Source organism: Pleurotus ostreatus, assembly GCF_014466165.1.
Source record: "Pleurotus ostreatus strain PC9 chromosome Unknown scaffold_10, whole genome shotgun sequence".
In the NCBI taxonomy this organism is placed as follows: Eukaryota; Fungi; Basidiomycota; class Agaricomycetes; order Agaricales; family Pleurotaceae; genus Pleurotus; species Pleurotus ostreatus.
Genome location: NW_023503165.1, coordinates 572,433 through 594,939, shown reverse-complemented (window position 1 = coordinate 594,939; position 22,507 = coordinate 572,433). Strand labels below are relative to the sequence as shown.

The window sequence follows — 22,507 nt, the reverse complement described above, 5'->3', positions numbered from 1 at the left end:
TACGGGACCGTTGTTCCTAAAGGATATCCAACATGGCAACCGCTTCTATAGATGCTATAGGCGTCATTAGGCTCATCGTGGCACAAGGACTAACGCAAATGACCTCTGAAAAATGCCTTCTCAGCACATCCGCTGAAGAAGCATATTATTTCTTTTGATTATTCCAACTCATCGTCTCCCTCGACTCTTCCCCCCTTACCTACTCTACATCCATACAGCCGCCGTATAATACTTTCCCCTTCCCTTTCTTCCCTCTTTCACCCTTATCTCATTACACCCCCAGCTATCCCACTTTTCCTAGTATCCACAATCTCTCCCTCTATCTCGCGTCCTTCCTCGCTGTCGTCCTTCCCCTGTTTTCTGCTGCATTCACATTCTCATCCACTTCAGGCGGTCTTCCAACTCGTTTCGCTTCCTGCATCGTCATAGGCATATTCTGGTCATGGACCACTTACACTCGTTTATATCACAGCACTGCTTCGTTTTACCCAAAGGTCTACATACATCCATTTGTGCGCTATCAGTGGGCCCGCATTGTACTCTCTGGCACTTTATGCTATTATTCGCTCCATGTCTTAATGCATTATATGGGATTATTCTTCTTGGATGGAAGATGGATTTATTTACCGTATGGACAAACGAAAATGTGACAACTAACTGTTATCTTCCAGCAGATCATCGTCCGCTTCCCTTGGTAAGTGCATCTCCTCTTCCATACTAGTATCCGGTCACTTATCGTCGTTGCAGAGACAGAGAGGGGTGAGTCCAAATCCGAGCTGCGTGACCTACATTCACTCGACAAAGCGAGCAGTCAACGGATGCCCGAGACTCAAAATACCCGTCATTTAAGCATATATGGGCTTCTCCGATATCTTCCCGGCGTATATATCAGGTCGCATGCACACTGCTTTCGCGATCAAAACAGGCGGGCTTCTTGATGTTCTTCCTCAATGGATACGATGCGTTACCATGCGATTCCCCTTTATCTGCCGTGTCAACAACAACAAAGCCCCAAATGGTTATCTTCGTGTTGCATCCCTCGCCATGCATTCAAAACATACGGCATGCGTAGAGGAACGAATTTCCCGGTCCTGTGACTACCCTCCAGAGGACAGGTGTTTACCGGCTAAATCCAATCCCCAATTGTTCGGCCTATTCCTCGAGCCATCCTTGAGGATCACTGCCGATGAGGGTGGCAACGCGACTTCGATCCCGATACAGAAAATGTGTACGTTATTTTATACCGAATGCAGCCATCTCTGGTGTCCACGCACCATGCGTTAATGACTTCCTTTGGATTGCTCAACCTAAAATTCCCTTCGCCAGCACGATAACATAGCATGGATGAGCTGGCGATTCCCCATTGGAAGCAACCCTCTCACTGGGCGGACGCCGCTCATCAGGCCATGTTCCCGCATACCTACAAGCATATGCTTTTCCGAAACAGCCGTGCCAAACATACTGAGACAGCTATTCTGTCGTATGGAATATGCTGCTTCTACGCTTAGCCTGACAGATCCACCGTCCCGAAAGAAGCGGTTCTGAGGACTTTATAACGAAGCCCTCGTCGGTCGGTTCCAGCCGAGCATCTACTTCATCCAGACCGACTCAGAGAGCATCGGTAAGGCCACTCCACAATGGTTGCCCTGAAATCCATCTTCCTTGCGCTTCTCCCCATCGTTTCCCTGTGCGTGGAGGCCACGCAGGTTATGCACCGGCCAGTCGACTTCAAAGACACGCCCAACTCGTTTAAGATTGAGAAGGCGCCCCAGACGAAAGTAGTGCAGAAACGCGGGACGGGGAAAGTCCAGGTCGCGTACTTTACCAACTGGTTGGTCTTTGTTCTTGGAAGTACCCCATGTGGCGTGACTAATGTGTATTCAGGGGTATTTATGGGGCCAATTTCCGTGAGTTGCTGTTTTCGTCAACTAAAGGCCGTCTGGCTCATACCCTACAGAACCGACTGATATTATCCCTTCTACACTCACCCGTGAGTTTACTGGATTCCTTGTCAGCCAAAGTACTCACAGAACATTAGATATCCTATACTCGTTTGCGGACGTGCAACCTGGCTCGGGAGCTATTGTTCTGACAGACTCTTACGCCGATCAAGAGGTAAGTAATACTCATACCCACACAATATATGGGTGATTCTATTGACAATAATCGATAGAAACACTTCCCTACAGACTCCTGGGATGAAGCCGGCAACAACCTCTATGGATGCCTGAAACAGCTGTACTTGCTCAAGTTAAAGAACCGTAATCTCAAGGTCTTGTTGTCCATTGGCGGTTGGACGTACTCGCAATCAGGTCGGAGCGATCCTGTTATGTGAATCGCCGGTGTCTCACACATCACCTCCCCGTAGGACACTTCTCATTCGTGACATCCGCCTCCAGCCGGGCAACATTCGTGCAGAACGCAGTTCAACTGATCGAAGACTACGGGTTTGACGGAATGTAAGTACCTACCATAAACCAGGACAGATGCCAAACCCATGCTTCTTCCCTAGTGATCTAGATTTCGAGTACCCCGCCACCGCCGCTGAGGGACAAGGGTTTGCAGACCTGTTTACTGCTCTCCGCACGGCGTTCGATCAATTGGCAGCCAGAAAGGGAGACGCCACCCCATACCTCCTGAGTGTGAGTGTCTTTACATACCTGCACTTGCGCGGCCGTTGAACAGCACTACACATGTACAGGCGGCCGTCTCTGCTGGACCTGCTAATTACGCGAACTTGGTTGTACCTCAAATGGATAAGGCACTGAGCTTCTGGAATTTGATGGTAAGCAAATACACTCAGCACTCACATGCACAATCTCACGTTTACCCTCAGGCTTACGACTACGCCGGGTCATGGTTGTCATTCGCTGATAACCAGGCCAACCTCTACGGTGGTACCCGTACTGGGGTCAACACAGATGACGCCGTCAAGTTCTTTACATCCCACGGCGCCACCGCTTCCAAGATTACCATGGGCGAGTATTCAAGTCCATTGATGTATTGCGTCTCCCTAACGTACTGCCAGGCATCCCTCTCTATGGCCGTGCCTTCGAGAATACCGCCGGCATTGGCCAGTCTTACAGCGGAGTAAGCACACGCAAACGCGCCCCTTGTTGGTGATTAAATTCTGGACAGATTGGCCCCGGAACAATCGAAGCTGGTGTTTACTCGTACAAAGCTCTTCCACGTACGTGCGGACCTCCATCCTCTTTGTTTCAGCAATAACTTGCTTTCTAGTTGCCGGTGCCACCGTCGTTGAGAACACTACTGATGTGACGAGCTACTCATACGATGCCGCCAAGAAGGAACTCGTGTCCTACGATACTCCTCGCATCGTGACAATGAAAGCTCAGTATGTCGCCTCAAAGGGTCTCGCTGGTTCCATGTTCTGGGAGGTAAGCTGCTCGGATTCGTTGCAATTTCACACACTCGAGTAGACTTCTCTTCACAGCTTTCCACCGATAAAGTTGGATCCTCGTCACTGGTTGGCACGAGTGCAGGTGTTTACGGGAGCCTCGACACTACGCAGGTCAGTCGGGACGAGTATCTCCGAACTCCAGTTTACTGACCTGTACCCTTCAGAACCATATCTCGTTCGTGGCCCACCAAGCCTCATCTGTCTAAACTCACACTCAAGTACTGACTGGTAATCTATTTAGCTTCCCTAACAGCAAATGGGACAACGTCCGCAGCAACATGGGATCCGGAGGAAGTACTCCCCCTTCGAGCACCACACCGGGTTCTCCGCCAAACCCGACCACAACCACGCCACCTGCAGGTGGATGCGGAGGCGTTGCTGCATGGAACTCAGCGGTGAGTTCGGGTTTAATATACTGGTGATCTAGGCACTGACCGAGGTTGTTTCTCAGGTCGTTTATGTTGGAGGTTCGCAAGCTTCCTATGGTTAGATCATCTTATACTGTAGTCCTTTCGATACGCTGATCGCGCCTCTCGAACCAAACAGCTGGTCATCTTTGGACCGCGAAGTGGTGAGTGCTGCAGTTCCTATCACTACACGCATTAACTCACAATGCATGCAGGTGGACGCAGAACGATACTCCTGGTGGTGCCGGTGCGTCTTCTTCGGTCATCTCCTCAGATATGCTACTTATGTCCCCAAAGCTGGTGTGTGGACCGACAACGGAGCTTGCTGATCACGGAAATATCCACCGCAAGTTACATGCATATCTTCAATATACATTATAATGGATCCCGTTCGAGTGGGAAATATGAATATTTGCCGGTTCAAAATTAAATTCAAGAATGCATCTACTGCAATTACAATAACTAGAGGTATAAGGATGAGCAAAAGATAACCGAATTGGGCCGTTCTAGCATTTCAGATGATTTCTCGAATTTTTCCTTCAACTCGTTGTTCCCAATAACCTTGGCTGCTTGAGCCATCTGCCGCAACAATTCACCAAGCCGCCTGAACACTCGAATCAAGCTCCCTTCGAACTGATCTGTGAGCTAAATAAAACAAGGTTAAGATGGGTTTAATTGGGGAAGTACATTAAATACATGCCTTGCAAATATCCGAGAAGGAGGCGCCTCGGCACCACTGGACAACTGCGTCCATGAGTTCCACTTTGAATGACGATACGTATTCATTTTCGTCTAGCGACAGCTTTGATTCCACCGAGACTTTGGCTATTCTTCGTGCGATTTCTTGCATGACGCGAAGTGGCGCAGCTAGTTCCTCCTTAAGCTTAGTAGTTTGCTCGCTCTATGGATCATTGAGTATATTGTAGGCCAAAAAGAACGTGCGGTACGCTTACCTTTTCGGCGAAGACGAAACAACTGAGTAGGGCAGCACATTGTTCTGGGGATAAAAGATTGAAAACGCCGTTGAAGATAAGTTCTGTCAGCAGCAATTCGTCGCCAGAGCTGATCTCACAGGCGACTCGTCCCTTCATATCAACAATGTCTTCGGAGTCTGTGAACGCCAGCCGTCGTAGCACCCGCTTTCGGCATTTGAGCTCCTCTAACTGCAAGACGTCCAATGTGGCTTGTATCCGCTTCTTTAATGAGCGAATTCGTTCATTACTCTCCCGTTTCTTGGAACACATAGCGTACAGCTCAGGCAGCCGAGGATCCTTGTGCAGCGGACTAGCGTACATTTTCTTTTCCATAAGATCGATTTTCTATAATGACTCAAGATATAAGTAGGTAGGCATGGGAAGGTAGGTCAGTGATACCTTTACAAGCGTCAAGAACTTCTCGTCCTTGATACCCATATTTTCGACAGGATCCAGGAGGGCGATCCCATCAGGGAATCGCCGATGGACCTCGAGGATGCTCTTCCAGACGGTCTCCCGCGCTTGCTCTTGTCTAAGATCGTTTGGCAGGTATATCCGTAGATGGCTAATGGCTTCAATGGTAGCAAGGAGCACAGGGACGATGAGTGGAGTACCCTTCTCGCCGAGGGGACATGGCTGTACGCCGCCGGGTGTCGCGGTGAGTTCTGATCGGTCCTTCGACGCGACGCCACCTTGCGCGCAGTTCAAAAGAACGTCCACAACATATTGTTCGTGCGGTGGTACCTCTTCCGCTTTGGGCATTGGCCTGTTCTTTTTGGACAGCAAAGCCTGTCAATTCCTTACGCGCGGGAGGGAGGAGGGAACACTGACTTTGGGTGGGAGGCGTTTTTGAAAGTTGATGACAACTCCCCAGCCAAAGTCCAATTTCTGGTACTTCACCTTGACCAGGCGGCCGGGTGTTAAGAAAGGGAGAGAGTAAGCAGGATGGGTGATCACATCGCGGAAATCGGATGACATCTGGTCAAGTTGTCGGCGATACTCGTAGTATTCGTCAACGAGCTGCTCGTCCGGTATTTCGAATGTCTCCTTCGCCTCCTCTTCCTTCTTGAGTTCTGTAGGAAGGAAAGCATGAGATGCCTACCACGACGAGTAGTAAAAAGGAGGCACGAACCTTCCTCTAGCTCGGGGATGCCAGCACTACTTTGAAATTGGAAGAAACACCGTTCAAGCATGAATTCAGGGCTGATCCCCTCGACTTTCATCAAATTCAAAATCATGTTGTAACCCAGATGGAAGGCAGAGTCCAAGCGGTCTGCCTCGCCCTTGACCATTGATTTAGCGGCTGTTGGCTCCAGCTTCTCGTCGCACATCATAATTACAACACCCCGATCGTCCAGCCCACGTCGTCCAGCGCGTCCGGACATTTGGATATACTCGCCAGAAGATAGATTACGGAACTCGCGGCCGTCAAATTTGCGGGCGGCGGTGAATACAACTGTTTTCGCGGGCATGTTCAAGCCGATGGAGAATGTCTCGGTGGCGAAGAGGACTTTGATTAGGCCCTCTTGGAAGAGTATCTCGATCACCTCTTTCAGGATGGGCAGAAGACCACCGTGATGGATGCCGATGCCACGGCGGAGGAGGGGAAGTAGATTAGTGATCTGGGGAAGTTCTCGGTCGGCCGCGGCGAGATTGTCGATGGCGTTGTTGAATATATTCCCCACGAGATCTTGTTCATCTTGGGAGTTGAACTCCATCTTAGACATAGTCAACGCCAGGCCTTCGCATTCGCGCTTGCTGAAGGCGAAAACGATGACAGGATTGAAGTTCTTCAGCATAATCATCTTGATGATCTTCGAGATATCGGACTGTCCTGTAGAAACGGATATGAAGGTAACGTCGAGGTTCATTACCTCGTGTACACTCACCTTTTTTATCGCCGCCCTTCTTTGTTTTCCCTTTTCTCCCCTTTCCTCCTTTGGAATCTGCTGGGTCCTCCCCCATCTTATCCTGCAGCATACCCATCGCTTTCGTGAAGTTGTCCTCCCTGAATTCACCCTTCTCGTTGACAACAAGGTAAATACCCTCTCCGCCGGCCGGGAAGAGATAGTGCTGCAGCGGAGTGGGACGGAAGTCGGTGTAGACGACGTGACAGGGTTGTTCATGGGACTTACATATCCACTCTGCGAATTGCATGGCGTTGGGGATAGTGGCGGAGAGGAAGACGTATCGTACGGTGTGCGGTAGCAAGATGATGGTCTCTTCCCAGACAACGCCACGCTCCTTGTCTCGCATGTAGTGGATTTCGTCGAATATGACCCAAGCAACCTCACGCATGACCTCCGAGCCACGATAAAGCATAGAGCGCAGAATCTAACGAGCCAAGTCCATTGATTGAGTGTATCGTATCGTTACAGACTTGGCGTACCTCCGTCGTCATAACCAGGCAGGTCGCCGAGGGATTTATTGTGACATCTCCTGTCATAAGCCCGACGTCTCCAAATTCCGCCAACATTTCTCGATACTTTTGATTACTGAGGGCCTAGGAAAGGCTCGCATGTTGAGGTGTCATGATAGAAACATATTATGTGAGAAGTACCTTGATAGGGCTGGTGTATATGACTCGCTGTTTATTATTCAAGCATTTGGCAATGGCGTATTCTGCTACCACCGTTTTGCCTGCACTGGTATGGGCAGACACCAGGACACTCTCATTTCTTTGGATCGCGTACACGGATACTTTTTGGAAGGGATCTAACTCGAACTTGTATTCTCGATCAGGCTTGGCTGGAGGTACATGTTTCGATATCGGGATGTAATTGTAGCCCGGAGGAACTGCTACCTGATGCCGGACCTGCGATTATGTCCATCAGCGTGTGGAATATACGCACGCACCCAGAGAATATACTCACTTGATGCCGTAGCTCTAATCGCGCGCCAGCTTCTGCAGCAGCACCTGTAAGACCGGCACTAGCCACAACTTCGCGTTTGGCTTCGGTTTCGAAATCGTCCAGCACAATGGGCTTCGGAGACGCCATACGTGGCCGTTTCGGCTTCGAGGGGCCAGGCTCGTCCTCTGGGTTTCGCATTTCTGTATCCGTGTGTCCATTATTCGAAGGGATAGTTGTTGCTTTGCGCTTTAGTGTAGTGGCATTTGGCGAGGAAGCGATTTCTTCAACGCCGGGGTCTTCGTCCTGAAGCAATTCTTCTTCTGCTGGCTGGTCAAGAAATGAGAAGAGGTCATTGGAATCCATGTTTCGCAGAGGGATGCGTGAACGTCAGTAACGAAAAACTACTTTGGATCTGGCGTTCAGTTTGTTTGGTTGTTGTCCTTATTGCCTTCCATTCCAAACACAAATTTGTTCACGTCTTACATAGTGCCCTTCAGTTTCAAGATTTCATGTATCATGTCATGTATATAGGTTGCATGGGCAGGTAGCATGGTGGATACATAGAAAAAAAGCCAGCGTCAAGACCCATCCCTTATCGGCCATTGTCATTGACCAAGAATAACCACACTAACACGCGCGCATCGAAAGCAAGTGAAAGGGATTTACTTCTTCTTTGGTGTGGCTTTTGATAGGTCGACAACTGTAAGACCTGCACCAAAGAATGTCAATTGATAAACGCCGAATCAGAGAGTTGTTGCACAAATGCTGGACAGCGGCGACGGAAAGGAAGAAAGCACAACTTACCAGGGGGAAGACTCTGCGCGAGCTTATCCGCCTTCTCCGGATCGTCTACAGAGAGTGTGTATAGGTACCTTGAGCACCGTACTTTGAATTTGGTTTGGACTTTGCCGCCAGCGATTTTGGATTGTGTCTTCTTTATGCGGGCTTCTGTTAAGGGTGTAATGCGTACGGTGTAATGCGTAGTATAGCGTCCAGAAGATAAAATAGTCATCACAACAGTTGCATTAGTGTCATAGGTTAGGGAGTGGGTATTATAACGCACGGGTGGCATCCTTTCTCCTGGCAATCTCAATGAATTGCTTGATGTCACGGATTTCCTTGGGCTATTGATCCGGACGATACGAGCACATCCAAGACAATACATCGATGTCGTATAGCAGAGATTCGAACGAGATGAGTGAGAACGCGTAGGTCGTATCGTATCGGTAGTCAAGTGAGGCGATCGAAGGAGAGCGCGCGGGGGGGAGGAGGGTGAACAATCAGCACTGGGTCCACGACGAGCAGCATTACTGCATACTACTCACCATGGCGAAAGTCTTGAGGGCGTTGAAGGCGTTAGCGCTGGACTTTTCGGGCCATCCAGTCAGTGTGGATGGCCTACAAACCTTATTTCGATGTACTGTATATCTCTCGGGAACTACCGAAGCCCCAGTTTCAGGATCATGCACATTCATCGTACTCTTAATGCATCGCCGCCAAAGTATTGAGTGCAGCAGTGTTACGTGACTACCAAGATTCGATAATCAAGAGTACCTCGCGATAGCGTCGCCAGCAGGCCAGAGCCTCCCCGGTTTGTTGAATTGCGGAAACAGACGCAACCAACTTTTCAGGGTCTATGCTACTAATGACGCGACTTCTGCTGCTGGTCAGACTTAACTGTATCGGCCATGCCTGGAGCGTACCAGAGGCCCGAAACAAAGGCTTTGATGGTCAAAGCGGTAATGGACAGAGAGAGAGGAGGTTGAAACACGAAGTGGAGGGAGATCCCGATGCTCCAGATTACTGTTGAACAAACGTCGTTCCAGGAAAACCACGCGGTTTCATGAGCTCCTGCACCTCACTGATAAAGGACGACAGTGAGAGGGGGCGAGCGTCGCTTTGTGTCTGGTGCTGCGCTGTGAGGGAGGGAGTGGTGGTACTCACGTGCACAGACCTACTCCGAGACGCCTATGTCTCGACAAATTTCGAAGCGCAAGATAAGGAATATTATATCCACTAGTGAACTATTGCAAAAGTAAAACTGCTACGTAATGCTATTTTGTTCTCTTGACAATCTTTACACCAAGGAATCCAGCCGTCGGCTTCTTATCGTGCGTGCGTGGAGTAGTATTTGTGACTAAAGTCGAAGCAGTTGGTTGGGAGGATAAAGAAGTCGGCGAGAGACGAGGCGGCGCCATCGGCAGTGATGGTAACACTGTCTTCGGTCGCTGTGGCTTGGACTTATAATTTGTGTTGGAGTTATCTGTAGGGCGGGATGATAACGAGGCCATCGCTGCCACTGGCTTCGCAGGGAGAGACGGATGAGAAGGCAGCGAGGAAGCGCTAGGCACGGCTTTAGCGGCCTCCATTTCCCGAAGTTTGGCTTCCATCATGGCTATCTTGCCCTCGGTTCTATGAGTCACATTTACATTAGATGCAAAGCTCGTTCTCGAGCAATAAGAGTAGCGTACCCTGCATTCCGCGATCCACCGCCAGTTTTTATCAAGCTGAGGGTAGTGGGCTTGCCGACATCCGACATGCCTCTCCTTGAATGACTCCCAGACGCATAGGGCTGTCCTGCTTGATCAAGGGGCGCTTGCTGAGCGAATGTTACGACAAGTTTTCGACCGCGTAGGAGCTTATCGTGTGCCATCCGCTGGGCTTTCAGAGCCTCCTGTTGTCATACGAAGAACGTGGCGTCAGTTCAACGAAGTTATCATTCGTCATGGTCAAGATATCCCCGCCCCGGGTAACTTTTGGCGGTAAGGCGATATGGTACAGTAGTGTGTTGTTCGATGCGTTGGGTACAATGCGAAAGAGACCCGGGATGAGCGACCAGACGGGAGAATATAGGTATAGGAAATGAACGCACAGATTTATCGGCATACTCGACGAAAGCGTAGCCCCTCGGTTTGCCTTTGAGTGCGCCGGTCTTGTGGAAGAGGAAGTCCATCTTGGTGACTTTACCGAACTTTGAGAAGACTTGGAGAAGTGAATATCTGATAGGCACACAAAGTTCGATAAGCGACGGTGTAGCACCTGTAGGAGATGTTACTGGCGTACTCGTCGACTGAAGGATGCAAATTCCCAATGTACAACCGATCTTGCAGAATTTGTCGAGGCTGGGGCGGCACTTGCTTCACTTCAAGTGTGGATGAAGCGAGCTGTAGTGTTGGGTAGGAGAGATGATCGTCGAGGATCTCTGCAGAAGTGGGAGTTAAAGGAGACATTATACAAAAGGTCTCTGGGTTAGCGCAGACTTACCTCGGTCTCTGTCATTCCCACGGTCAATCCAGGTTCCTCGACAGTATAGTAAGTAGACGGGCACGATAAAATCTTCAAGCTTCAAGGCCCAATACTCGTTGTAACATTTGCTCAGCAAGGATCAAGCAGGAAGACCTTTTGTGTCGTGTAGTCATTCAAGACGAGGCATTTCCCCTAGGCGTGATAAAAGCCGGTTATAGGGTAAGGAACGTTACTCTTTGGTTCGCTCGACAACGGACTTTGCATTCAATGGGAGATGCGAGTCTCAGAACTGAGAGCAAAATAGCCATAATGGATGCCAAACTTCGGGAAATGGAAGGCCCGGGGTGCCTAGCGGTAGTAGTTCTTGTCTGGCTTGCAAACCAATGGCCTCCTTACCTCCGCGCTCTGCGGATAAAACCTCCAACTCCAAACCTAAACCACGGCGGCAGAAGTCAGTGTTACCGTCATCACCGATGGCTTCGCTCTTCATCACAATCATCCTAGGAACCCTAGTCCACAGCACCCCGCGGCCACAACAAGGAGTAGATGGCCGGCTTCCTTGACGTACAGTTTGACTGTCACAGAATACGATCGTTTACAGTTCATCCGGAGCGTGTTTTTTCAAGTGTAGCGTCCGATAGCCTTTGGTTCGCAACATGGTTGCTGTAGGCCCACTGAGAGTCCAGGGATCGGTGACCCTGGTTGATGCTCGGTTGTCGATTCACTCCCTGCTGAGAGATAAGGTTGACGGTATGCGCCGCAATATATATTGGTTATACAGATTGATTGATACAGATGTGGACATATACATAGGAGCCACGCACACTCTGTGCGGTACACCGTGAGGCAGGACTGTGATTGGGGAGTGCTTGTGCATGTGACCTACCAGAATATAGGCAGCACTACTTATGGGGAAAGCTAAGTACCACAAAATGAGGCGGAGGAGTCCCCTTTCGGGATTCATATGGCTCAGTGATTTAATGTGAAAGACTGAACCAACCCGTCCTCAGCGCTCAGCGCTGGCAATCAATTCTTCTCGTGCATCTGATCCCGGAAACTTTTGTTTGCACGTACAGTCACCAAAAATAGGTGGATGCCCATAATATGAAGCGTCTACACCGAGCTGTTCATCATTCCTCCCTTGACGATGCCACTCTCGGACTGCACCTTGCACCCCCTCGTTTCTCAGACTTTTCACTTTTCGTTTGTCCAGGACCACCAGTTCCACACCACCGCAACACGTTATGTCCCCAAAGCCCGCAGCAATGAGAACGGTGCTGTAAAGTACAACTTTGTCTTTAGTAATGGTATATCTTTGGGTAATTCAGTTCTGTTGGACAACAGAGGTGGCTAGTGCTCACTTTCTCTCAGGTCAAGAAACTGCGCTTCCCTTAATCAAAGAACTGTACCGTCTAACCGCGGGTAGCAAGGAGGTATACATCCATTCCGTATGGGTCGTAGAGCGACCCAATCATGGCGATGCGGCCAAACTGAATGAAGAAGTACTGAAACACTACGTTGGAAAATCATGTAGGTCATCTACTTTCTATCTAATTACGCCACTCAACTAGAGCTGCTTTAGTCCCCGGAAGAATACCCGGAGCAGCCATTCGGACTTTCTTGGCGTCCGATATCCTCCAACCAGGTGAACGAGAAAATCTCGTCGGAGTCGCCCACTCGGGCGGAGGTGGCTCCATGTGAGTCTGTTACCCACCTTCGATTTATGACAAGGCAAACGATGGTCTACTTCAGGATCAATGCACTTGGGCCATCAAAGCAACATTTGCCACTTTGCAAGCTAATCCTCGTCGAATCTCCCCATATTGAACATGCGGCTTGGGGCCCCCTGTTGCAACTTTACGATGTTGTCAAGCGCTCGAATTCTCGTCGACCGACCCGTTGGGCTAGCACGGAGGATGCTATGAAGTGGTTCAAGACTCATATTCCGTGGAAGAATTTTCATCCAGACGTATTGCAAGTCATCGCTGTGCGTTACGCTATGACCAATTTATCATATTTATCAAACAGTAATACTTCGAACAGGACACTTACTTCATGCCTGACCCTCAATATACTGGGATGATCACAACCAAGACCCCCGTCGAACAGGAGACTGCCTGCTTCTTGGATGACGGAACTAATCTCAATGAATTGCCGTATCTGAGAAGCATCATGAATATCCTTCCAACTCATCTTATCCTAGGTGATGTAATGGACATCTGGTACATCCTTTCTCTGCTGTTTTTTCGCAATTGTTATGCTTACTCTACCGCCAAGGCCAAAGCCCATTTATAAGATGATTTCCGAAAATATTGCAGAGGACCGTTCAAAGTTAGCCTCAATCACGACCATTGTCGGAGCGGGGCATTACGTGAGTGTTGAAACCCCCATCCAAGCGGCAACAGAACTAACTGGTTCTTTCTGAAATAGCTACCTGTCGAGAAACCCAGAGAACTGGCTCGCGAAATACTTCGCATCCTCTGCAACCGTGACACGGCACCTCGTCCTTCTCGTTTGTGATATCGATAGTACATAGAATCCAGCATCGCCTAGATAACGTGTAACGTGCGCTCTTGCGGGGCTACGTATAACAACTTGCAATATGAACCTTTCTTTTCTGACTTCTGTCCGAGCTTCTGCCATCGTTAAGAAGCTTAAGAAACGGCACTGGTTCAACTCGGCTACAAAGGGTTTTTCTTCTGCTCCTCGATCGCCGGTCACCGAGGAAGATCCGATGGCTGCGTCTTGGGCGGTACATATTTGTGTTCATTCAAATCGATTCGGCGGAATCAAATGCTCATCAGACCATCAGACCATCAGACAACGCGGTCCTCCACATTCACAATCCTCAGTGACACATTCTCCTCTTCGCTGTCTCAAGATCACAATACGCTTCTCACACTGCTCCTGCACGACTTCTGAGTCTATCCATAGTGATCCATACTGATTGGCATCAATGGAATTCTTACGGCCTTATAGCTAGATGAGACTAGCCGCAGCTAAACTGCATCCTTAACCATGAAACCAGAACCCAGCATGTCCAAACCTATGGTGTCCGCCGGAGAGACGAAGGAAGACTCCCCGCCTTTGCTTGCAGCCGGCCGTCTTGACGGAGGCATGCGAGCCTGGTCAACACTTATAGGAGGGTGAGCGCGAGGCCTTTTTACCCACGAGTCTTCACTGACTGCGTTCAATGCAGGTTGTGCGTTACCACTGTCACCTTTGGCTACGCCAATGCATTCGGCGTGTATCAAGACACATACACTCGGTCCCATACGGCCTCTGCCTCCAACGTTAGTTGGATAGGGTCTACTCAATTGTTCTTTCTCCACGCTATGGGTCTCGTCGCTGGCAAACTGCTCGATATGGGGTATTTTAGATACACCAACGTCGTTGGTTCTGTAATCTTTGTATTTTCGTGAGGAAATCCCCAACCTCCAAATCTTGTGCTTACATTTTCTCCCTTTCAAGGCTGTTTATGGTCTCGCTGGCGCATCCAGATAAGTATTATCAGGTGTACCTCTCGCAGGGTGTTGGGCTCGGCATTGGTGCGGGGTTGCTATATGTACCAGCTTTAGCCGTTCAAGCCCATCATTGGCGCAAGCGAAGAGCATTTGCTATGGGAGTCGTTGTTACTGGTGGGTAGTCGCGTTTAATGATCTTCCACGTTGGATATAAATTATTCTAGGCTCTTCCATTGGAGGCATCGTCTTTCCGATCATGTTGAATCAACTCCTGCAAAGCTCTGTGAGTTTTGGTTGGAGCGTCCGAGCAACCGCCTTCCTCGTCCTGGGTTTACTAGTCCTAGCCAATGTTCTCATGAGCGATAATCCTTCTATTAAAGAGGAGACACAAAAGCCTTCGGTGGTCTCCATTTTAACAGACTTGCCCTATATGTTGGCCAATTTTGGGTGAGCTTAATCATGAAGACAGCGATTTCAATGTTCTGATCACTGGATATGTTCAGGGTCTTCCTTATCGACTGGGGCATTTTCTTTCCTTGTTTGTTCGTTCCCAAGATTTCGAACATCTATTAACATGTTCGACTTAGACTTTTACCTCCAACTTTTCGCTGTCCTTCATGGCGTTGATGCCAACGTTGCATTCTACTCGGTGAGCTGCCTGCTACTATTGTATAGGAGATGTGCTGAGTACTACCTCAGCTTGCAATCATGAATGCTGCAGCCATACCGGGGAGAATCATACCTGGTATTCTTGCGGACTACTACGGGCCATTCAACATCATTGTTCCTTCGATTGCTATCAATGCTACTCTCATTTTTGCCCTATTTGGAGTCAAAACGGACGCAGGAACAATCGTGTTTGCCATTTTGTTCGGCTTCTCCTCCGGCTCATGTAAGTTTGTTCTCATTCTGAGCATTATGACCCGCGTATCTAACGGGTGGACCCAGTCCTGACACTCTGTGGGCCTTGCCTTGCGGCTCTAGCTCGACGACCGGACGAAGTAGGGTAAGCGAGCATTTTGATGTCAATGCTCAGCTTCATATCTTGACTTGGCGTTTATCGAGCATTCGATTTGGGATTGCCTTCTTCATCGCCGCGTTCGGTGCATTCACTGGCACACCGATCAATGGTGCTATACTCGGCTCAACGTTCGCATGGCCGAGAAGCATCATATTCAGTGGGGTACAAATGGACAATTGCTTTCTTCTTTCAAGAGCGCTCACCCTTTTTCTTGTTTAGGTTTCCATCATTGTAGGCTTAGCCTGCGTCATCGTCACACGACAGATGTTAGTGAATAGGCGGGGTACTCAGCTCGTCTAATTTAGTTGGATGCCCGCGGTTTCTGTGTATTCGAGCCCTATGAATAGATAGATCTATTGCTTGGCCAATCCAACACTGTTATCAATTTCTAGCGGTGCGCTGCAGTATGGGCCAACATTTGGAATCCCTTTATAGACTACATCAGAGCTACTTGATTTGGCAGTTCAAACGTGCAGTGCTCCTCACACGCATCTCGGGCTCGGTGTGACTTCGCACTCACTCGGTACTTACTATGTCGCCGTGCATTCTGGCACACACACCGGGCGTCGCTATTGATGGAACACGGAGATGACCCACTCCGCCCGATGTTCATGTGGGAGTATCTTGGCCCCATAGCGCCCAGTCAGGGCCAAGAGTTACTACCTGGAAGTTCACCGATTGCGGAAGCTCGCATCAACAATACAGCACCCATTATACAAACAGACAGACACCCTTACCCACGCCCACAGAAGCACCATGCAGCCTGTTCTCGTCACGGCATCAAATCGCAGCTGTGAATGACCCTGGACACCGCCGTTTCAGTCATGTCGCCGTTCTCTATCCAAATCCAATAATTAATGACACACCAGCATGATCCCACACACAATCCACGCGCTTACCTTGCATCTTGTTTCTGCCACTCATCATCCTCCAACTACCTGTCGACATGGAGTCTACCTATTATCTCGCCGTTGGTGTGGCCGGCTTGTTGGCCTCCTTCTTCGTCTTCAAGAAGCAACGTCTCCCCGCACCTCTCCCCCCTGGTCCCAAAGGCTGGCCGCTCCTTGGAAACGTCACCGATCTTCCTTCGAGTCAAGCATGGGTGAAATTTACAGCATTAGGGCGCCAATATGGTTCGGTTGACTTCTGTATCCAGTTGCTCTCCACTGATACTTGATACCTTGCTAGGCGGAATCGTGTATCTCAATGCGTTGGGCAGATCCATCATCATTTTGAACGACGCCAAATATGCTTTCGATATGTTAGCCAAGAAGAGCCGTAACTACAGCGACCGCCCAAAGTTGATGATGGCAGGACAGTTGGTTGGCTGGGGAGAAGGCCCTGCACTTATCCCCTTCTCAGAAACTTGGCTCGAATACAGACGCCTCTTCTCTCAGTTCATAGGCAGTAGGTCGAAGGTTGAAGGGTTTCAGACTGTGCTGCAAGATGAAACTCGCAACTATATTAACAGTATCCTCGATAACCCCGAGGTGTGGGTGCAACACACACAAAGGTTCGTCTTTTCGATCAAAACATATTCGACGTTTAGCAAATCTGGTGCTTGTTTGAAGATTAGCAGGGGCCATCGTCCTCAAGATCACTTACGGCTATTCCGCTGAGCCCCACGATGATCCACTAGTACGGCTCGTTGACGAAGCTATGGATCAGTTTTCCGAAACTACAGGCATTAATGCATATATGGTGGACTTTTTTCCGATCTGTGAGTCTCCACTAGCTCTCTCGTCGACGCCGATGTGATAGATTTATTACAGTGCGCTTCGTACCTGAGTGGTTCCCTGGAGCTTCTTGGAAACGCAAGGCAGCGAAATACCGAGAAACTTTGGCACAGATGTTGGACGTACCTTACAACCTGGTAAAGCAAAGAATGGTGAGATTTTTTAACGGGAGAGCGTAGAGAACTATGTCAACTGTCTGTGTTAGGCGGATGGAATGGCCCAGCCGTCTTTTGTGTCCCAAGCACTGGCGGATGCCCAGCTTGACCCCAAGCAAGAAAGGAACATCCAGTGGGCCGCTGCTGGTGTATATAGTGGTCAGTGAAAAGCCTTTCTCGTATCTTATCAGTCTCGTCCTCAACTTCTCGCTAGGTGGAGCCGACACGGTAGAATGCATGTTCTTGCCATTGTCACCGCATCATGACGATTTTCCTAGACTGTGGGCGGCATCGAATGTTTCTTCCTTGCCATGACGCGGCACACTGCAGAGCAAATCAAAGCACAGGGCGAAATAGACGCTGCCCTTGGATTTGGCCATTTACCCACCCTATCCGACCGTTCCCGCCTACCTTACGTCGAAGCGCTCTATGTAGAAGTCATGAGAGTCTATACTTTTGGCCCGATAGGTACCCGCCGTCACGAACTACATCCCCACACTCCTATGATGCTAAACGCAACGCAGGGCTTCCTCACGTCGTGTCCGAGGATGACATTCACGATGGCTATTTCATTCCGAAGGGCACTATGGTCATCACAAACAACTGGTTCGAGCATTTCTTCAGTTTTCCTCCGGCGTGGAACTGACGGAATTCTCAGGCAATTTTTCCATGATCCTCAGACTTACCAGAATCCAGAATCCTTCGACCCCACTCGTTTTCTAGGTGATAACAACCGCGCCAAAGAGACGGATCCGCGCGACTATCTTTTCGGCTTCGGACGTCGGTAAGTCCAATAAAAGTGGTGACCTAGCTACTAGTACTTGGGGCTGACTACCTTCTATCCAAGGACTTGCCCAGGTACTTTATTCCTTCCTGCTACGGCTCTGCGGTTCTTACCCTCTTGAAGGTATTCATCTAGCCGAGGCTACAATGTGGCTCGCTTGTGCATCTGTACTGGCGTCTTTCGACATACGCCCGCCGGAAGAAAACGGCGAACCTGTTCTTCCTGAACCCCGCTTTATGGATGGGTCCATCAGGTGAGTGATTTCACTGCTTCTTCGCAACTACTCAAGTGACGTACGGACTCAGTCACCCAGAACATTTCGAGTGCATTATTCGGCCCAGAACTGCGTGAATCCTGTGGGGCAATGTTTGCACTATGTCCTCTTCCGTTTTTACTAGTACCGTACACCACCGGAATCTTGGCAGAATAACAAGAACTGTGTTTCATGAAGTTGAATCGGAAATATGTAATAAACCATATGGGTTTTCTTGCCAGTGGCCTTTGCGATATGTTTCTTCGTCTGACTTAGGAAACATAGAGAGGGAATTCGCACAGCTGGGAGGAACTCGGGAATTATTGAAGTAAGCGTCGGTAGTTTGTGTTCCCACTGTCAGATCCTAGTAACGAACACATGGAGAATATATATATATATAGCTACGTAGCCAACCCTACGTAGCCAACCTCTTTCACTGCTTAGATCCTTAAATATGAGGCAGCAGTACTAGAAGATTGCTGCTGTACCGAAGACTCTACAGTAATGATTTCGCCGGGCTGGGCGCCGAGGTGTAGCTTAGTTTCCATGTGTTGGCTATTTCAGCCTGATCAAACTGCTCACAACTGGCCACAAGCTTTTGTGATTGAGTAATCATTTGAGTCCGAGCCACAGTGAACATGATATGGCACACTTTCTACTGGTCATTGCTATTCTACGGTGCAGCTAACACATCGTGGTGCAGCAGCTTAACTTTCTCTGTGCTTCTGGGAACCATGGAACACTCGAACTCTGCGGGAATTCTGACTCTTACATTAATGAAACCGATTGTCCGTATGGAAGAATGACTCACCGAATATGCCTCATCACAAAATTGGCAGGCGGGATGCCTTTACCAGTTACAGGGCTGATGTTGAACACCGATAGGACTCGAGCCATGTTCAGAAATAGCCAAGCTTGAACAAAGGGAGTCCCAGCGCATGCACTATTCAAGTATATCAGTATTCGTATATGTCAAGTGGTGTAACCATTACCGTCGCCCAAAGCCAAAGGCGACTGTATACGGATCCGTCTCTGCCTCATGGTCACCGGTGGAAAGAAATCGTTCGGGCCTGAACTCGCGTGGCTCAGGGTAGAGGGCTGGGTCGTAGAAAATCGACCTAAACGCCAGTATTGATCTCCCTCCCGCAAGATGGACGGCGGTACGTACCATGCATTGACCATGACCCAGGCGCCTTTAGGGATCGTATAACCGTTGTATATCTGTATGACTATGAATGAAGCAATACTCATAAGAGTGATGAAAACCAACGTCGTCTTCATCCAAGCTGTGCGGCATGAGGGCAGCGACAGCAGCAAAGCGAAGTACCTCCTTAATCACGCATTCAACGTACGGAAGCGAGTCGCGATCAGACAACGTGGGGAGGCGGTCCTTCCCTACGACACTATCTATTTCCTCTTGAGCTTTCTTCTGTATCTCGGGGTGTCTAGTCATCACAAGGAGAAAGGTTCGTAAGGCGGAGGCAGTCTATAACATGATCCATTTAGTTTTTGAGCATGGCATCATTTACCATAATACTTGCCGTATCTATTCCGGCGGCATAGAGACTTCCAGCGGAGATCATCAAGGTGTGGCTATCTTCTCCATCGATCAATTGTCCCGTTTCATCTAACATGCTGTCCGCGACCCAGGATTTCTTGGCTCGGCCTTCGATCTGACGAGGGTAAGCTTGGAAAATGAGGGGGTGAAGAGGAGTGACGTACAACAGAGGCCTTGACGCGTTCGTACGGGATGTGAAGCAGATCATCTGACGCTCGACGAGCCTCCATGGCCCAACATTTAAAGTAACCGCCAGGAAACCAAGAAGGCACATACGCCACTTTTGAGTTTAGTGAGTCACGCATTTCCACTGTGATTGGTGAGGATACGTACTCCAGGGGAATGAATCACATAACCATCTACCCGGGCGCATTGCTTCGGAAGTCAAAAGGCTGACTCGTTCAGATAACTTGATAAGAGGATCATCCTTGGTTGAACATTCAATGCCATAAAGCACGCTCAAAAGAGCAGTAGCCGTGTACCTGATACAGTATGCCTTAGCCAAATCCCAGACGGTCATGGGAAATAAGTAGCTTACGATCGTATGTATTGCGCAAACTCTTGAGGTGTCTCCAAAAAAGTCAGAAGGAGTTTGTCGGCATTCAATTCCAACGACGGTCCGCTTCCTTGAATAGACGGCTTCGCCATCCATGAATGCGTAATTCTCCGGCAATCCTTCCACAAAGAGTTGTATTTGAAGAATACCAACGAGCTCTTATCTTTGCCAACGAGCTCTCCTGCCATGACCTCCAAGCTAGTAAGCGCTTGCCAAATAGGGCCCGGACTGTGTTGTGACACTTACCAAGCGTGGTTTAGTAGCATAAAGATGAGAGCGTTTCTCAAACAAATCCAGAGCCGCCTTGAGGGTGTTTATAACAACGAATTCCCGCCCGAAAGTGCGAAAATATACTAGCGGGCCTAATTGAAGTGGGAGCATTATGAGGAAATTCGGGTGGTCACTGCTAAGTGGTGGCGCACCGTAGATTTTCCCCCATTGACCATATACTTCTGCTGTTGAGTTCCCCCAGGGAATTTGGTGCAGATTACCTATTGGCCATATTGGTTTCGGGCCTTCAACGGTATGAGAAGTCTCTTCCACGACTAGACGCAAGTAAAGACACACCAGGCGGTAAAGGTTTGTTTCTGGTACGTTTGCCTATAACGTTAGAGATAACGACAACAAGGGCGAGTGTGCAGACGGTGGCAAGGGTGGATAAGGTTGCAAACATGAGATCTTGAGAGTTGAAGACAACTTAGAAATCTGAGTAAATCCGTATTTCTTAACAGTAAGCCGCGGTCCTTTATGAATGATTACTGTAAGCTAAAGTAGGAAATTCATGGATGAGGTTGCAGCGGCGTAAGTATGTCCTGGGCGCGTTTTCACCATACGATCCTGTCGGTCTTACATCCGGCGGCGCCGCTGGGACGGAGTCAGATGGAAAATGTGACGCCAACGACCAACATCCATCACCTTCGAAGCCTTCCATAGGCTATACCGACAGGCATGGATATCAATGATGCTGTTATTGATTGAGTCCCCGGGGTCCTGGTCCAATACACGGCGTATTGACCTTCTCTGGTTGTAGGTGCATGTCTATGGAGATTTTCCATCGGATGAATGATGTTCTGTTGGATAGAATTGGATTGGTCGAAGCGAGCTTGATGGAACGGTATCCCACATAGCGTAACTTATCCTTGGCGTAATTGGCTGGTCCGCCTGATTACTTGCCGACTATTGCGAAGTTCGACATCAAACCCTCGAACAAAGAAGGCGGTTCGTATCAGCTGTTCAGTACATATTGTGAGACCCTTCTTGGATTACACTGTGGCGCTACATAAGGCTCACATCATGGATTATAGTGTGGGCTCGGTCGGTACAGCAAGTTTCGTAACGATAGACGCACCCAAGAAGTACTTGTCGCTGGGGCGACCGTTTTGAGTCACCGTTGTTCCAGTGTGGCCAATCATCGTCAAGAACTCTGATTCCGGTGGAAAATAATTTTGAGCGGTGGGTGCTGTAAGCGCTCAGTACTCAGTAGTAAGTACTCAGTACCAATACCCAGCGAGTAGTACTCAACCTCAACTTTGTTAGCGTTCTTGAATGTACACACTAGGTTTTGCTCCCTTTCTTCCCGCACAGCCCAACCTTGAGGCTCGAAACTCGAGCCCGAACCCTCAAGAACCCTCCTACGGGGGGTCTTTGATTGATCTGTTTCAACGAAACTTCTCACTCTAACTCCAATGGACACTCAATAGAACACAACTGAGGTTGGAGCCATCATAGGAGTCAGTCTTCTGACCGGCGTTCTACCCCCTCCGAACCTCGTCGCCTCAACGCGAACAGAAGGAAGTTATGCACGAACCTAATCATTAATCTATCATACAAGCAGCGCTGATGCAGAAGACCACGCCCACGAGAGCCAACAGGATGCTATTCAACGGTCGGCGATTGCACTCCGTGCACTTGCCGTAGACGGCGGAAGCAAGACAACACTTGTGGACCGTCGCGGTTATTTTCGGACTGGCGCCATATACATGATGGTGCGTCCATCAGAGTATTCGGTGTGTACATATTCTCACCCCCTCTCTTGTAGCTTTTAAACCAGCTCAGTCCTTCTAGTGGTCAAACAACATTG

General features: G+C 49.2%; 8 protein-coding genes across 8 annotated transcripts; 4 read left to right on the top strand and 4 right to left on the bottom strand.

The window, feature by feature from the left end:
* Positions 1–1,637: 1,637 nt before the first annotated feature.
* Positions 1,638–4,157, top strand: PC9H_001934 (uncharacterized protein; the record flags this gene model as incomplete). Its single annotated transcript, XM_036771580.1, has 18 exons — positions 1,638–1,831; positions 1,885–1,907; positions 1,958–2,115; positions 2,174–2,312; positions 2,369–2,459; positions 2,513–2,642; positions 2,702–2,785; positions 2,837–2,990; positions 3,029–3,090; positions 3,139–3,190; positions 3,241–3,398; positions 3,455–3,532; positions 3,586–3,596; positions 3,663–3,816; positions 3,873–3,906; positions 3,968–3,992; positions 4,044–4,075; positions 4,126–4,157. The coding sequence occupies 18 exons, from the start codon at positions 1,638–1,640 to the stop codon at positions 4,155–4,157; spliced, it is 1,611 nt and encodes a 536-aa protein (XP_036626201.1).
* A 133-nt stretch (positions 4,158–4,290) lies between these two features.
* Positions 4,291–8,017, bottom strand: MTR4 (ATP-dependent RNA helicase mtr4; the record flags this gene model as incomplete). Its single annotated transcript, XM_036771579.1, has 10 exons — positions 4,291–4,466; positions 4,525–4,729; positions 4,782–5,147; positions 5,202–5,573; positions 5,634–5,875; positions 5,935–6,636; positions 6,692–7,136; positions 7,192–7,305; positions 7,363–7,617; positions 7,676–8,017. The coding sequence occupies 10 exons, from the start codon at positions 8,015–8,017 to the stop codon at positions 4,291–4,293; spliced, it is 3,219 nt and encodes a 1,072-aa protein (XP_036626200.1).
* Positions 8,018–8,316: 299 nt separating this feature from the next.
* Positions 8,317–8,982, bottom strand: PC9H_001932 (uncharacterized protein; the record flags this gene model as incomplete). The annotated part of the gene is made up of 4 exons (XM_036771578.1): positions 8,317–8,363; positions 8,459–8,602; positions 8,718–8,778; positions 8,980–8,982. 4 exons carry the CDS (start codon positions 8,980–8,982, stop codon positions 8,317–8,319), a joined length of 255 nt encoding a protein of 84 aa, XP_036626199.1.
* A 726-nt stretch (positions 8,983–9,708) lies between these two features.
* PC9H_001931 (uncharacterized protein) lies at positions 9,709–10,884 on the bottom strand (the record flags this gene model as incomplete). Its single annotated transcript, XM_036771577.1, has 4 exons — positions 9,709–10,066; positions 10,126–10,328; positions 10,527–10,653; positions 10,718–10,884. The coding sequence occupies 4 exons, from the start codon at positions 10,882–10,884 to the stop codon at positions 9,709–9,711; spliced, it is 855 nt and encodes a 284-aa protein (XP_036626198.1).
* A 1,163-nt stretch (positions 10,885–12,047) lies between these two features.
* Positions 12,048–13,420, top strand: PC9H_001930 (uncharacterized protein; the record flags this gene model as incomplete). Its single annotated transcript, XM_036771576.1, has 7 exons — positions 12,048–12,219; positions 12,272–12,430; positions 12,483–12,597; positions 12,653–12,887; positions 12,944–13,122; positions 13,178–13,271; positions 13,331–13,420. 7 exons carry the CDS (start codon positions 12,048–12,050, stop codon positions 13,418–13,420), a joined length of 1,044 nt encoding a protein of 347 aa, XP_036626197.1.
* A 498-nt stretch (positions 13,421–13,918) lies between these two features.
* PC9H_001929 (uncharacterized protein) lies at positions 13,919–15,685 on the top strand (the record flags this gene model as incomplete). The annotated part of the gene is made up of 10 exons (XM_036771575.1): positions 13,919–14,046; positions 14,100–14,318; positions 14,372–14,538; positions 14,589–14,811; positions 14,868–14,902; positions 14,952–15,013; positions 15,064–15,256; positions 15,313–15,370; positions 15,430–15,547; positions 15,605–15,685. 10 exons carry the CDS (start codon positions 13,919–13,921, stop codon positions 15,683–15,685), a joined length of 1,284 nt encoding a protein of 427 aa, XP_036626196.1.
* A 646-nt stretch (positions 15,686–16,331) lies between these two features.
* PC9H_001928 (uncharacterized protein) lies at positions 16,332–18,181 on the top strand (the record flags this gene model as incomplete). Its single annotated transcript, XM_036771574.1, has 10 exons — positions 16,332–16,518; positions 16,574–16,898; positions 16,957–17,105; positions 17,158–17,273; positions 17,327–17,435; positions 17,491–17,504; positions 17,555–17,744; positions 17,801–17,882; positions 17,935–18,060; positions 18,124–18,181. 10 exons carry the CDS (start codon positions 16,332–16,334, stop codon positions 18,179–18,181), a joined length of 1,356 nt encoding a protein of 451 aa, XP_036626195.1.
* An 805-nt stretch (positions 18,182–18,986) lies between these two features.
* Positions 18,987–21,100, bottom strand: PC9H_001927 (uncharacterized protein; the record flags this gene model as incomplete). The annotated part of the gene is made up of 12 exons (XM_036771573.1): positions 18,987–19,074; positions 19,125–19,256; positions 19,306–19,431; positions 19,482–19,534; positions 19,584–19,799; positions 19,843–19,986; positions 20,036–20,151; positions 20,205–20,353; positions 20,410–20,618; positions 20,674–20,789; positions 20,850–20,942; positions 20,995–21,100. 12 exons carry the CDS (start codon positions 21,098–21,100, stop codon positions 18,987–18,989), a joined length of 1,548 nt encoding a protein of 515 aa, XP_036626194.1.
* Positions 21,101–22,507: the final 1,407 nt, after the last annotated feature.